This window comes from Paralichthys olivaceus, chromosome 15 (genome assembly GCF_024713975.1).
Source record: "Paralichthys olivaceus isolate ysfri-2021 chromosome 15, ASM2471397v2, whole genome shotgun sequence".
Classification (NCBI taxonomy): Eukaryota; Metazoa; Chordata; class Actinopteri; order Pleuronectiformes; family Paralichthyidae; genus Paralichthys; species Paralichthys olivaceus.
Genome location: NC_091107.1, coordinates 10,533,502 through 10,550,520, shown reverse-complemented (window position 1 = coordinate 10,550,520; position 17,019 = coordinate 10,533,502). Strand labels below are relative to the sequence as shown.

General features: G+C 40.8%; 1 protein-coding gene across 2 annotated transcripts in view; it reads right to left on the bottom strand.

Annotated features, from left to right (window-relative positions):
* The window catches only part of jade2 (jade family PHD finger 2), a 157,952-nt gene that overhangs the window by 46,412 nt on the left and 94,521 nt on the right, over positions 1–17,019 (bottom strand). For both annotated transcript variants that reach the window (XM_069510390.1, XM_020085390.2), the window contains exons 8-10: positions 13,595–13,711; positions 9,563–10,069; positions 9,025–9,189 (exon numbers count right to left, since the gene is read on the bottom strand). In XM_069510390.1, the coding sequence (XP_069366491.1) occupies positions 9,025–9,189; positions 9,563–10,069; positions 13,595–13,711 (789 nt within the window). The remainder of the gene's footprint in view (positions 1–9,024; positions 9,190–9,562; positions 10,070–13,594; positions 13,712–17,019) is intronic.

Below are 17,019 nucleotides of genomic sequence, written 5' to 3'. Positions count from 1 at the left end.
AACGTTTGCTCGGACCGGCTATCAAAACAAAGAACAGAGGAGCTTGGGTCAAAACTCACACAGTGAGTGTGATTTCACTCTCTGCTCAGGACTGTAATATATCTTCATGTAGGAAACACTGTTGGCTGCCATTTTAATTAGTTGAAAGTATTATTTACAACCTTTAACACATTGGGATGTAAATACCAGGAAATTATGTATGTGACTAATCAGATGAATGCAATAACAAGAAACTTAGAGTCAAAAGATCCCTCACCACCCACAGCTCCTCTTCCTCCGCCATCATTTTTACAAATTGTCACTCAGCCAGTACAAATAGCTGATAATGTTTTATGTGGTTCTGGGGGAACTTTGCAAAGTCTGAGGTAACAAATCTATAACAGAAATCCAACAAAACAAACTTGAGTAGAGTTTGAAGGAACTTGCATCAACCAGACAGGGAGGGTCTAATGAAAAGATGTGATTGAGCTCTATGATGGGAAAGGATCCAGGGTTTTGGGACTTGACCAATACTAAAGAACAAAGTCAGGATATCTTGGCCTTTGTGTTGGAAATCTGTTCTAAATCTGTTTGTGAATCCCCCTAACTTGATGAAAATGCTTCCCCTCAAGCATTGAAGTCTAACTTCAAACCCTAAGATTTGGCTGAAGTGCTTCTCCCTGGAAATTAACAAAAAATATGCCTTCACAATGAAGTGCTGGGAGGCGGGGCTAAAACAGGCCTACCTGCTCAGAGTTTTACTTTCCACTCAAGAGCAATCGGTGGTGGCGGGTGGCCATCCTTTGATTAGAGTGTGTTATTTAAATATATATATATATATATCTTATTAAATGTCATGACTAGAGTTGTAGACATCCTAAATGTCCCACTCTACAGAGGTATCAGTCCTCCAAGACGTTTTGGGAGGTTTTAACCCATAGATGTGATATTAAAACCAAGATCAATGTCATGAAAGAACAGTCATATATTTTAGTTTAAAGCTCAAAAAACATATTTTAGTGTGCTAAAAATGTTATATCTATTTAAGGTTGATTAGAAATAGATTAGAAATAAGTTCCAAATATTTGTCATTATTAATAGAAATCTGAGGTATAATTCAGATATCTAGGGGGTCCAGAGATGTTTAGGACTAGATTATGAAGAATATCAAGTAAATTGAGGTTTGACCATCAGTGATGTGCATTTTTGTAACGCTTCAAAATAAATATATCTCTTTATAACACAAGGCAAAATTTGCTCAAGCATTAGTTCAACACTATATATATATATATATATATATATATATATATATATATAATGCAGTAAATAATTGGTTATTGAATTTTAGAATTCTGCACTTTTATTCAATTAAATCTCTTAAAATAACAAAAATGTATAAAGTAATTTTTTCTATGTATGAATTTAACAAAAATAAATGACGTATCATATCTAGTATCAAAAGCAACAAGCAGTCAAATAAAATTATGACCAAGAAAAGCTGATATTGAAAGTTGAAACTACAGAGAGTTAATGAAAATGTAACCAGAAGTAAATTGAACAAGGGTCAAAGCCATAAAACCCTGACAGATGACTTACGGCATAATGTGTTCTTTGGATAATTGCGTAAAAGGGAGATGACTAAAGAAATAGAAATTAAAGTCAGGGGATGACTCCAAAGGTTCTTTACTGTGTTTCCTTCCAGAAACAATCTTCTGTTAACAAAATAATAAAAGGAATTGGAGAAACTCGAAGATTTCCTTGGTGAGTTATGTGGATCTTGGCATTTGTGAGTTGTGGATGTAAATTAACACAGACCACAAAGATTATAGGAAATCCATAGTAGTTGGCAGTCTGAGATAATAAAGATACAAGCAAGCCTCATTTGCCAAGTAACTTTCTTGTCTTTAGCTATTTTATCCTTTTCCCTGCCCAGATTTTCACAGCACTGTGAATCCACGCCAGCAAAACCTCTGGTTACAAGCTTGTGTATACATATATTTCCCACCTCATTTTTTACTTTGCTCCAAAGCTTCCTCTGCGCTCCTTTCAAACGTGGAAGGAAAACAAACTGTGAAAATGTAACCTGTGGCCAGAGAAAACTAACTGATGGGCTTTGCCCGCCCTCACCGTGGCACAGAGAGTACCTGACGGATATCAGGCGTCACACACCCCGCTGATCCTGGACCTGCAGCTGAAGGCTCAAGGTGTTGCTTTCTGTCCAGGTTTTGAGCAGGATGTCTGGCCAAAACCTTCCCAGCCAGTCCCAACTTTCTCACTCTCAGGTCATGTCTTTCCCTTTTCTCTAAACTCTCTTTTCCATAAGTGGCTATACTTTTCATCAAATGCTATCACTCATCTTATCCTCCTCTCCTGTGCGTGCTGACTAGTGAAATAAAACACATGTTATATAAAACTTTGGACTGTTTCATAAGGGCACTGTCCTGTTGTGAGCACTGAGAGCCTCCTGGGTGTGGGACTGCTGACCTGCTGGGCTGAGTGTGCTGCCAAGTCTTTGCCGTGAGAGAGTGAGCGAGAGCATAGGGCAGGGCACGGAACAACACTGTGCCATTTGACATTTTGCCAGCCTTGGCTGGAGAACCGATGCACCGAGAGGAGGGAAAAGACTCGCTGCAATTGTTCGGACCAAGTAGTTAGAGATGTGAAAACACAGGAAATGAGTAAGGAAAAGGGGATTCTTTCACACCTGCTTTCCCTGTGTCAGCCACAGCTCTCCCCTCTCTGCCGTTCCCTGCTGCGCATTGGCATTTTCCCCTGATTCATCAACCTCCCTCCTGAACATCGGCACCTTCTCCACGTCTTTAAACTCTAACGGTCCTTCTCTCCCTCTGTGTTTGCAGAGACTTATGCTGGACTCACACGTATGTGTTGCATTAACACTTGACAATGGGCGTGCCTGACACTTCCCGCCTGCATGATCGTCATACTGAAAACAATCACAGCTTCATTCTTGGGAAACACAACCTAGCTGGGTTTCCTTCTAGCATGCCATTGTAGCCATCAATGCACTACTAACGAGAAAGTCACAGCGAGTAAAATCCAAAACCAGGTGAACACACACCAGGGACGGGATTTGATTGCACTTGAGTGTTTGTTTAAACACGATTTGATTGGCTGGTGCTTCTGTTGCCACATAAAAAGTTGAGCTCTGCTGCAACTTAAGCAAAGCAACAGAACCTCAATGCACTGCGGCAACACATGACATCACCCCATTCTGAGTGAATGAGCACCTCTGCAACCGTAACAATAAAAAGGACAAGATAAGCTATACACAGGTTCAATTAATATAAAGTCAAATCAACACAGGAAACAACAGCACTATGAGGTAGACTATAGTGAGATGAGGTCTACATTAACCTGTTGCTTGAAGCCTGAAGGTAGCTTATGGGTTTTCAACTTGATTTAGAAACTGCCAGCCTATAATATTCAAAATCATTCCTTTCTATTTTCTATGTTTCATGTATTAACATGCATGTCTACTTTCAGTTTTTAGGTCGACACATTAGCAATTTCAATGTCTGATGTAATATTTCCACTATAAATCTGTGTCAGCGTGAACTGCAGTTCATGACAAATGTGGGGAGGCACACACACACACACACACACAAAATGAAGCAATATTTAGCAGCCAATTTACATCATCCAGTCACTATGCCACACATTTTTTCAACATGCTGCGCTCTGATTGGGTGAGTGATGCTGGTGAGGGGAAAGGGGGGATTGGCGGTTTTGGGGCGGCACATCGGAGAGGAGTACAGAAATGGAAGAAGCTCACCAGTGCATTAGGGACAGCACAGTGCAATTCGTTCCATTGGGCAGCACTTCAAAGAGGAAGAGAGGGGGGATAATCCACCCCACATTAGGCATCTTCCACCACCACCACACACACACACACACAGACACACACACACACACACACACACACACACACACACACACAGACACACACACACACACACACACACACACACACACACACACACACACACACACACACACACTCAGAAAAGCAGCAGGCTGGAGGGTTCGGTCATGGGGTCTGATTGGGTTGGGGTCGAGGGATGACGGGATGGGAGGATGGAGTGGATTTTTCAATTTGCCAGCAAATCAGAGATGATTGGAATACTCTCTCGTGCACCGATACACACACTCACCCTGACACAAACACAATGCCATACATACAACACACAACCATCTCCACGGAGAAGACCTCATGCTAAAAACCAGAGAGGGGGAAAAAGAAACGGGCAGAACATTTGCTAAAAACCCTGAATGGTTCCCACATATAGAATTGTAGGTTAAAATGTAATCGGCAATAAAGCTCTGTGTTTCTTTCTGGTGGTAAATCAGTTATGTGTGTGTGAGAGAAGCAGAGATCAGGAGGAGGAAATGTGAACGAGTGGGAGGAAAGTGAAGGAGACGAAGAGAAAGAAAGCTTGTACACTGATGGCCACTCGCATCAGTAGCAGTGAGCTGTAGAAACTCACTCGACCAATATGTGACCGATAGGTGATCAATCCTCCCGCCAGCAGCAAACATAATCAATCCTCCGATCTCTGTCAGACCTTCCAACAATGTTGCACAGGAACCAACACGATTTGATATTTAACATGCTGCCATAACCTAATGTTCAAACTGCTACTGAACATGTACAATGTGTTGTGCCACTGTCAGTAACAAATGTCATGTTTTCAACTGCAGCTGAAGCATCGTTGCCTCAACACAACTACGAAATGGACGATTCATCCGTGTTTGGAGGAAAGACTGAATATAAAAAATATACAACATGATGGTTTTACAAATGTAAGGCTCACCCCCTGGTGGCTGACTGCAATATAGGTCATAAACCCTGCCTCCTCCATGTTAGTGGATGGGAGATGGGCAAAACCATCATTTTAGCTAGTTCACATCACACTGGTGTTTGTTGTGTTAATCGTTTAGGTAGAGTTTGGTTTTATTTAGTTAATTTATGATGATACAAACTGGGTGAAACATCATGATTGACAGCTGAGACTGACTGGCTCCATCCTCTGAAAACTACTGCACAGACTTTGGCTCCAAAGGACGTCATCAGCGCAAGATGACAGCATTCTTATATGGGATATTTTGGCTTCACAGTTTTAGCTTCCCTCGGAAATTTCTGGTATTCTATTCTAAACTCCTGTATGACATTTCTGATTGATAGATGAAAATGAACAATAAGATCAATAGGAAAACAGCCAGTCATTGTTCGCTATATTGGCAGAAAAACACTCAATACGATGTTGACATGCTTATTTTCTTCTGACTGTCTTTAATTGCTTCCCTTATTATTGATGAGATAAGCAGAGTCAACCTTAAAGACGTGAAGTACTATGGTCCACTTCTACAATACACATCAATAATGGCCGGTCTGGAGGGAGCATAGATATGGAGTCTGAAGATATAACTTAGGTCAGGAGGTTACAAGGCCTGTAACAATCAATACACCCTGACCCCTGGAGACCACTGAGGTATGGCTGCAGTTACACGAGTCTGCAGGAAACCAATACCTCAAGTAGTGGAGTAGTAGAGTGGTGCTCAAACAAAATAAACAGAAATTCAAACTAATGTGCACCTACAGGGTATAGTTTGCTCTTTCCAATACTTTTTCTGCATCCAGACAAGGTCCATCCATCAATCATCTATACTGCTTTCCTTTTGAGAGGGCTAGAGCCAATCCCAGCTGACATTGGGTATGAGATGGGGAAATGGGCTGAATAGAGACAAACAATCATTCACTGTAACATTTGCACCTATGCTCAATTAAGGGTCTTTGGACTGGACCAGAGTTCCTGCAGAAAACATGCACAAACAGGGATAACAAGCAAACTTTGCTGGGAGGGGACAGCGCTAACCACTCCAGCACCGTGCCGCCCACCCAGATGAGGTCACGTAAATAAAAAGGACAAAGAAGACACACTCAGATTGATGAAGCCACTTGTCAGGAGAGACTACCTGCCTTGTGGGAACATTTTTTTTACTCCATTTTAAGTTAAGAGACATTTGTTATCCAAAAGTCAAATTAACCATTTATGAAGCCGATCTGTTGGTCTAATCAAAATTCCTCAAGACCACTCAACTTTTAAACTGAGGCACAATTGGAAAAATTAAACCATTCAAATAAATTAGAATATTCAAAAGTTGCAGGATATTGGGTCATTAGATTGATATACAACCACCTAATTGCCAAAAACTTGTCGTACTGTGAGCCAAAGCGAGGCGAGCCAACTGCACAGTATCAAATCACAAGCCAAAGAAATGAAGGAAAAAAGTATTTAGGACACCAGATTATTAGGTTTATCTTTCATCCTAGCGAAAGAAAACACATTTCAGCTGGTTGTTACGAGGGTTTGTGGTGGAAATTTTTTCAACACAGGCTCTTTTTTGGTAGATTTAGTATCAGCGGGTAAGCAAATACTACAGGATACCGTGGTTTTCAGATTGCGGTAATGATATAAAACATTTGTCCAAACATAAGAAGCAGCGTCGCTCGGGTTGCAGTCGATGTTTTGGCTGCGGGCTGTCATTCAGCTTCTGGACGGGAGGCTGCAGGGTCAAACAGAGGTTTTGAGAGCAGAGCTGCGGTGAATGCCGATCAACTATCAGAGCACTGCCAACATGAGCCTGGAGTGAGGTTATGGGCATGGGCAGAACCAATCCAGGAAAACCCAGCAAGGAAATTTACATAGTGGTTTGCATTCTGCTGCCAAGTGCGAGCTACGATACTGACGGGAGTGGATGAACATTTCATAATTCTGACAGACGTCAAAACTGTGGACCGCAGTTCATGTTCAGCCTGTGACACCAGTATTAACATGATGAATATAATAGTTTATAACAATTTATGATCTGATGAAGTTTTCTCTCTGATACTTCACAGCCGTAGAATACAGAGTGAAATTCTAATTACATTAAGGCTTTTTCTGTTTTTTAATCATCCAACTGTTTTTACTGAGTATCAACTTTAATTGGTGAGGAGGGTAAACTACCATGAGGGTTTGCTAGACCTAAAAGCCAAAAAGAACATAGGAGTTACAGTTACAATGACTAGCATAAAGAATTGATGAATAATAGTGGAACAAATCATATGTACCTTGTGCTCTTTCCCAAAATCGTTCACTCTAATGTGTCCACAGAGACAGTGTCAGTCAGATTTAGGAGTTCCTCATGTGGTTTCTGGTTTCTGCAGGTTTCAACAAGTTAAATTTAAGACTTTTTGAGACCTTAAAGGTTCAGTGTGTAGAATTCAGAGATATCTAGTGTTGAAGTTGCATGTTGCAGCTGAACACCCCTCACCTCACCCTCTCCTTCCAAACATGAAAAAGAACCTGTGGTAGCTTCAGTTGTCATGAAAACTCAAAAGGTGTTTAGTTTGTCCAGTCTGGACTAATGTAAAAAACAAGGACCCCCTCGATGTAAATATAAAGTATTTGAATATCAAGGGCCTTTTCTAGGGTAAAGAAAACAACAATTCATACAATTTAGATGAAATAAAAACATCATGAGGATTATTCTACATTAAATTTCTGTCAATAGTTTCCATTCACCTAAATCTTACACACTGGACCTTTAACAAATTCAATTTAAGACCCATGTCAAGTGTTACGGATGGGAAGGGATATCAGAGTCCTACAATAAACTTACCTTCCCATAATTGAGGATAAGCTGACTAGAGAATGAGTGGAGAAAAACCAGTGGAGAATAATCCTTAAAATGCAACTATATCTTGCAAACTACAGACAGAGACGGTCGGAATCCATAATCATTCCCACAGCCAAGCTGAGCAATCTCTGATCAGTTCCATGTTGGGCTTGGTGGAAGTTTTACTTCAGCGTGCTAATATCTATACTGTTGAGATAAAACTACACCCGGAGACATTACAAACTAGAGGGGCACTCAGGAGACTGCATTCCTCCACCAAGGCCCAATAGTCCTCTTAAGAAAACATTTCAATTCTCTAGATCCAGATTTGTATTTGGCTCTGCACCAAATTACACACACTCATTAATATCATTTTCCAAAATATGCCAGGTTTTTTCATCAAGATCCATTCATTATTTCCTGAGAAATCAATGAAAATGTTGAAAAATGCTTGCAATGGTAAAGGAAGTTAAGAAAAAGAGCATGGAGCCACCCCTGATCGTTTTCTTGGTAATCTGTCCAGTTGCTTTTGTGTAATGGGTCCACACAGGCAGCTCCTCCTGAAGACCTCAAACTATAAAGTCCCTGAGCTACACTCTGGGACCCATTTACAGACTTCAAATCACAGCCTTCCTCTCTGTGACACAAACATTCTCATCTTTTTGTCTGGATAGCTCCAGCACAGTGGTGCTCAGCAGGGGGCTCAAGAATCCCTAAACATGCCCCGAGTCCCACAGAAAAAAAGAGAGAAGTCACTACCAATTATATTGTGATGATTCCTCCCACACTGCTCTACTACAGAGGTAACTTTTTACATCCAGAGAGACACAGATGATCATCTTCTGTGCTCTGGGACATCTTGGGATGAATTAAAGGTTTCTTCATCCAAACTCAGAGGCAGAAAAACCAAAACACTCCTGATGACAACATCAAGAAATCAGGTCCGAGAAATTTCCAGTCTATTGCTGTGTTCACTGTATTTTACATGTAAGAGTATATATTAATTCTGAGTGTCGGGAGGATTTTAACATTGATTTAAAACAATGCCCTATCTTTCACTCACTCACTATATCATTCAGCCATTTCATTATGCCTCCTTCCTTCAGGCTATTCATTAATTTCACATCAATATTCAGATAACAAAAAAAACTAATTTAAATGATTCTTTCAATGATAGTTTTAATTTATATTCTAAAAAATGCAAATCAACGTCCACACAGATATTATAGAGGAAAAAATACCTCCAGTCTGAACATTGCACTGCATAAAGCAACAGGTTTCACTGGCGTCATACCAACACACACACACACACACACACACACACACACACACACACACACACACACACACACGTCTCGTACTCACCCTCTCCAGGTCTTGTCGTAGGTGTGTAAAGAGTTTGAGGCGTCTGTAGAGGACGTCCTGCTCCTGCTGGGCCAGGTTGTCCACCTCGTCCCTCTTTAAGGTCACCAGAGGTCGATTAAAGTTGGCCTTCCTCTTTAACTTCCAGAACTGATACAGGAAATCCACCTTAAAGAACAAAATAATCCCAGTTAGCAAGTATCAATGTCCGAAATCTCTAAATCCAGACGGATTACTTGATGTGCATATAACACTGAAACTAGGTATAGTGTAGTGTGAGCTGAGATTGACTCATTTAAAATATGATAAACTGAACATTGAAAATAATACATAAAGAAAAGAAATATGCTATTCAGACCCTGGATTTTGTTTATGATTATCTTATTGCACTTTTTTCTGTTTTACTATCACTATTATTACTATAATGTGTATTTATGTTATTACATGTTACACAAATACTGATCATAAGTCCTTTAAATCAGGTATTGTCAAATCAGGGAAGGTTCACCAGAAGATTAAATAATTTTTTGGTTTAACGTACCTGTGCGACAGGCATTCCCAGGTTCTCAGCCACCTCCCTTGGGTCCACCAGTTGGTAGAACTCATCTTCCAGCTCCTGCAGCTTCTGTTTCCTCTGGCTCACTTTCTCTCTCTCCAGCTGGTCCCGCTCTGCTCGCTCCGCTGCCGACACAGAAACCGAAACAGGGAACAACACTGACCTCTGCTCCAGGTCACTGCTGCCGTTTGGTTGGTGCGGCTGTTCTGGCCGGAGCTCAGAACCGATGCCGGCGGTGGCCCAGTCTGTTCTGGCTGTGCCATGTGTTCCGTTAGTGGTGGAAATGGTGGTGTTGTGGTTGCTGTTGTTCACGCTGGTTGAAGTAGAGCAGTTGCTTGTTGGTGCACTGCTGTTGCTGGCAGTGCAGCTGTGCTCCAGGCAGAAGGACTTGAAGCGCACCTCGTCGTTCTCGGCCAGGATGGTCCTCATCTCCAGGCCATGGTCAAAGGCGCACGTCACATGGAAGGCCACAATACAGGAGGGCATGGAGCACTACAAAGAGGAGGCAGAGAGGAAATACAATTAATGACAGAAACAATATATGAGAGGAAATATGGGAACGAAAAGGAGGAACCGCACATATCACAAGTGCAAAAATGGCAAGAAGCTCGATGATGTACCACAGCAGCATGGCAAGAAGGCAGTGTGACGTTCTGCACATATCACCCACAAACAACGTAGGTACAGTGTTCCTAGCCTAATACTGTGCCTGAAGTACAGATACACACACAACAGACTGAAGCTGGATTAGACTGAAGTAGCGCGAAACCCTCCCAAATGTACAGCACACATAGCAGAGACACACACACACACTTTCCCTCCATTACTGTCACTTTGTCACAAGTATTTGTCTGAAGTGTCATTTTCGGTCCATTTCCTGTGTTATCGAGGCTCCAATACGAGTGCAGCAAAGCAGAGAGACAAGCCAAGTCACAACAAACACGGTTCCCCCATTTCTGCTGACATTTCACTGACTTAGGATGTGTGTGTGTGTGTGTGTGTGTGTGTATGTGTGTGTGTGTGTGTGCGTGAGACAACTATCCATTGCAGGTCATACCAAGAGGTGACCTCCCACTGAGTCCCTCCAGGCATGGTGTGATTTTGTGTGTGTGTCTGGCGAGTACATGCACATTTGTAAAAGTATGTGTGTGTGTGTGTGTTTGTGTGTGTGTGCGCACTGCACTCTCCCCTATGTTGTCGATTAGCATTGTAACAAAAACCTGTGTTACATTTTAACAGCCAAACTTTCCTTCTATTTTCTGTCTCTCCCTTTCTCGTCTAAACTGATTTCTGCAACTTCAATACTTCAATTCTTTAGCAAATTATATTTAGCAGCTCCTTTGATAACAGTAAAGCCATTTAAACTCCTGCAAATATGTTTTAATAATGCTTGAAAGAAGTAAAACTTGCATTGAAAAATCAAGGCTTTTAGTATATTTAGCAAAAAGATAGTGAAAAGCGTTGGAGGTGATACACTAATCAATCAATGAAGAATCTAATTTACTCTGACTATTGTTTGGCCGAATTCAAGAACTTAAACTGACATGATTTGAGACATTTATATATAAAAAAAAAATCTAATAAAATCTTTTTATCAAGTGGAAATCCTGATGAATCATGGATTTAAAGTCTTGACAGCTGAGATGTATCAGTGCAGATATCCACATGGTTTTGGTGAAAATGTGATGATCCTTGGATGGAGACAGAGCTTGACAGCTTAGGGATATTCATGATTTTGGCTGCTATATTTTAATTCTTCATTTTAAAACCTGTGATTCTCATGCTCATCAGCAGGAATCTACAAGGTGGTAATAGCTCTATTTACATTTTCAAAACTCTTTTTCTTCAGACTTGTCTGAAAGTCCTTTCATGCTAAACTTAGTGGGGTAAAGAGAAATGTACAATGTAAGGATTCGAATACAAAAACATCCAGTTTCCTCCTTTTCATATCTGCTTCCACTCTGTATGGGAGAGTTTGAGATTAAATGAATGCAGCTCTACATTGAAGCTTCTTTGTTAAGGGTCCAGTGTGTCAGATTTAGGTGAAAGGGAACTATTGGCAGAAATTTAATGTAGAATAATTCTTATGATATTTTCACTAGTTTGTTTGATTTAAAATTGTATGAATTGTAGTTTTCTTTACCCCAGAAAAGCTCCTTTATATTTAAATACTTTATATTTACATTGAGGGGACCCTCTCTACGGAGGCCGCCATGTTTTTTACATTAGTCCAGACTGGACAAACTAAAACCTTTTGAGTTTTTATGACAAATAAAGGCTACCACAGGTTATTTTTCATGTTTGGAAGGAGAGGGTGAGGTGAGGGGTGTTCGGCTGCAAAATGAAATTTTCAACACTAGATATCACTGAATAAATGTACCTTTAAGTATTTGGAGCCACTCATGTTTTCATGGCTGCACCGTGTAAATCGGTTTGGTATCTTCTGTAGCTATAGTTTTTAGTTTTTACTACATAATGACCCTCTGTATGTCATAACTGAGGGTATTTAAATCCAACGGGCTGCCATGTTCATCTGAGTTCTGTGAAAAAGACAAATTAAGCATGAAGTTGAAGTATTTTCTTAATTAGCAGAGCGTGTCACACTATCACTGAAGACTTCTGCACACAGACCGTCTCTGTATGAGCTTTAACAGACGCAGTACAGGTTTGACTGGCTGACCTTTACAGTGCACCGTCCTTTAATAAGGCACTAATCAAGAGCCTCATTACACATGAAGAACTCGCCAATTAATCCGGTGCATCATCAAATACAAATATTTAGTTCTGAGCATTTCACTGATTATGGAAGGAACAGGCTGCACTTGAAAACTGGCATGACAGCGTGTCATTAGTTTGTTATTACCGAATGATTACGTGACCAAAGTAAAGGAGCAGCTGGTGTAACACTACTAAAAACTCACAAAATCAAAACGTCAAACCGACTGTACATTAAAAAGAGTCACGCAAACTGTATGTTGTTACAGATGCGTAAGAGTGAAACCAATAATACACCTTATTCAAGTTTAGTCTATAATAAGTGGACTGCATGCTCAAAAAATCAACATGCCACAACTTGAGTATAAAAAAACTAGTACTAGTACTGAGAAAGTAGTTGTCCAACTGTTATGTCATGCCTCTACCTACATTAAGAACTGCCTACCTTCTGTGAGGTGGCAGTTATAAGTGTCTTTGTTCGAATCAGAACAATTAAACGCATGTAGATATATTTGTACAAACTTTTATATACATCAAGCATACAGTGTATATTCCGAACGTGTATACACACACACACACACACACGTACACACACAGATGGAACGTAGGAATTAAGAAAATCCAGGTCACCTCGAGGGGACTGTTAACGCTGAATGGTGTTCGGGCTAATAACTGTAAAGTGGGTTAGCTTTAGTATGTCAGCGGGGGTTTTGTTTGTGTACTCAGCAGCATGTTAAAGAAGTGCTGCTTTGAAACAGATCCGCCCACACACAGCAAGAAGATGAGAACTATGATGATGTGTGTTGCTGAGAAACATCATGTGCATGTGTGTGAGTTTGTGGGTGTGCCTGTAAGGCTTCATTTCAGAACATATATCCCATCTTCCTGTGTGTAAGGATGAGTGGGTTGGAAATTTCATGTCAATCTAAAAGTTCAACTTAGATACTGAACTTCACATACAGTTAAAAAAACTGATTGATATTCTTCAAAATCTTTTATGCCACTGTCCACGATGTACAGCATGCATGCATGTGGCACAAGGTTTGGACAAAGATGTTTGTGGAAAGAAGAAAACGAAGAAAATGAAAATATGTGGAGGAGTGAAGTGAGTGTCCGTCTGGCGTGCAGGTGTGAAGCTACCCCCCTTAATTCATGACAGAGCTTCAGTCTGAAAGTGGATCACTGTTTTTTTTTATATTTTAAGACACTAGGGGTCAGTTAATAACACTTAATGAGGCAAAGCAGATGCAGGGATGTGTGTGTGTGTGTGTGTGTGTGTGTGTGTGAGAGTGAGAGACGTACCTGTATGCAGGTTCCTGTGTGTTCTCGGCACAGGCTGCAGGACAGGGCCCAGCGGCTAGCGGGGATGTGGGACACCTTGGTAATGGGCTCCATCTTCTCTGGACAGCCTATACTCACCTATAGGGAACATAAAGGAGACATAAATAGATCTGATACGAAAAAAGTCTTTTTCAATATAACATCTTAAAATCCCCATAAATGAAAACTGAATTCACTTTACCTTCTAATCATGTTTCGGTGCGTTCACCTTTTTATTTGCAGAATTCAATTGCCTACGACAAAATTATAATGAGTATTTTAATGATTCCTACCAATTATAATGGCAGAATTTTAGTTGTGAACAAATAGTTGACTTATCAAGCCCCTGCCACATTAGACTAGGTCATGTGATTGTGTAGTTAAGTATTTTTCTGCTCCAGCTCGGATCAGCAGTGATGGAAACATGACACCTGAGTAGACGTGCTGATGCTAATATTTGACCCTTTGCTGGCGTGATGCTTTGACACGTCACAGAGGTAATGGTGGTTTGTTGCCTCTGTGAATAACTTTAGCGCTTCTATTCCACCTGAGCAAAACAATTCTTTACCACTACAACATAGTAGCATAACAAATAGGAAACTAAAAAACTCATTACTAGTCTCTTAGCGGGTTAAACTGTGTTTACAAAACTGAATGTATGGACTCATTTCGGTAGAAAATAAAAACATTTTCAAATATTTTTTGTTGTATATCATTTTAGATTGTTGATCCAACACAACAATAACCTTATTAGGGGCTTTCCCACCTACACTGTTTGGTCTGGAACTTAACCAACCAAAATTGAATCCGACTAAAACAGATGGTCTCAGTCCGGATCAAACTGAACCATTGATCGGTTCATTTGCAGTGAGAGAACTTCGCCTCTGACGACAAAGTATTTGAACAATGAGGATGTAAATTTTGTCAATATTTAAGTGGCAACAAAATGTATGAAGTGGTGAACAGGTTCATTCTTTTTTCTCCATCCTGTAGGTAGACACAGCCCACACAGTGCAACACCATGACTACATCTTTGGATTAGCATCAGATTCCATTTGACAAAATGTTAACCTTCTACTGAAAGATAATAATCATCTTGTTGTGGATGATTTTTACTTGACTGTGTTCCACTTACAGCGCCAGGATTCTGGAGAAGCCTGTGTGTGATTGGAAGCAGAGCAGGAGCACATGTGCTCTTAAGACGTGATTGTGAAGCCCAGTGAGTGACTCACTCTCTCTGAGAAGTCTATTCACCGAGATTTTGGCTCAGAACCTCGCTGCACCAAATACAACCAAAAAGTCACTGACCTGTGCCAACCAGCCATGCAGAATAGAGTGAAGAGCACTCATCACCAAAGTGCCATTTCTCTCCTTCCTTCCTCCTCTTTCCATTAACCATTCCTCCTCTTTCTCATTCACTCATCCTCACACTGTATTTGTGCCATGGCCCTCTCTTCCTTGTCCTTCACACTTGAATTAACAAGCTGACGACTGATTTCCACAGGTCGCACCCCTCCCTCTCCAAGTCCACTTGTCGTTCTATTGGATTTTTATTTTCCTCCTCTTGTCTTCTCATCCACAGAACAAGCTCACAGCCCTGGTGCTTTCTGTTATTATTGATGTCTTATGTGCAGCACACTGAACAGAGGCAGGGGTCAATTTTCACTCCACTGAAGATGTCAATAGAAAATACAATACAGACAATGATGCCACCGTCTATGTTCACTTTACTTTAACGACTGATGTAAGAACAGATAGATGGTAAAAAGGACTCCTGGTGTTTGAATGGTGTAGTTAATTGATTGGACTGTGACCATGATGACCACACACACACACACACACACACACACACACACACACACACACACATTGATTGACCTTTATACAATCAAAAATAAGGACTACAGATTTTCATGTGGGAGGAGTGTGTGTAAGCACATGCCTTGGATATGATCATTCCACAAACAACTGGGCACAATTAGTTCACATTTCCAATTTGAAATTACAAGCTTCTTTTCCACAGTCTCTTCAAGGTGGAAATGTTGCAGCTTTTTTTCTCCCTCAACATTCCATACAACCGTTCCAACATGAAATGTTGTTCCGCTTTTATGCAGCAGTGGTCAAACTACAGATTTTTGCAAAAGCGAAAGCTGGAAGGATGGGGACAGGAAACCAATGATGCTGTGTTAAACGTCACACTTCTCTAAAGTCACACATGCTCGCAGCAATACGCCATCTTGTTAAGTTCAGTGCGAAGACAGCATAAAGAGGGGGTCTCGTTAACAGCAATATAGTGAGAGCTCTGCATGGAAAAGAAGCTTCAGTGTTCAACCAAAAGTCATTTTGAAAGAGGGGCCTAGTGAAAAATCATTTAAAGAGAAACCCATCTCGAGGGGCTGAAGGCAGAGGGCAAAGGGAAGCTACACACAAGGCGCAGCAGGGGGGCTGTTTCGTTTGAAGGCTGGGTGGTGTGTTCACACACACACACTCAATGAATGACGCACACTCTTTTCTGGAAAATCTCAACTGAAATGTGTGTGTGTGGTTTCATTTGTGCACATGTCTGCTTTTTAGTTCATGCAAGCACACATATCCGAGCATATGGAGGGACACACACTAACTCACATGCACACGCAGCACAGACATGCAAATGATCTTTTTTACCTCAGTGGGCGGAAGAGAAAACAAAAGCGAACTGAGCAATGAAAACAATTAGCCCAATCAAGGGTGACAGAAGGCAATTAGAAGTAAAAGGTTCGAGGTGCCAAAAGCCTCTCCATTACTGAGAAATCTGCTGGTGGAGCGCGCGGCTGAAAAGGCTGAAGACACATGACTGACAGTCTTTAACGATTTAAAGGTGCGCAAGGTGTGAAGCCACATCCCTGACACAAAACGGCTGCTTTGTGACCATTTGGTGCTTTCAGAGAAAAGTCAAGGTATCACTGAGACACCTGAGGTCTAAATGAACAGCTGCTTGTGTGCACGCCTGAAAAGGTTTCCTCTTGAATCAATTGACATTATCTACAGTCAGTTAAATGTGAAGTCTGGAGTGAAGAAGCTGCATGAAGAATATTTGAAGGACTTAATGTAAACAAAGACCTAAACCTGGCGAATAGAGAAAAACTATACAGTGGCACCTTTGCAGTGTGATTCCACCAAAAAGGCTCTTTATGCCTTTATGTACTAAACGAGATACGTCTGTTTCAAACGATTAAACGATTTGTTTCTATGGCAACTTGTATGAAATCTGATGTGCTTGTGCTGTTTTTCAGTCTGAAATGTGTCCAATGAAAATACTATTGCAGTGGATTTTGGACAGATTGTATGTGTTGCAGGAAGTGAGCTTAAAAAACTATTGGCGTGGCTATTTCAATCAATTCAGTGGTTGATAGTCAAACTTTGTAACT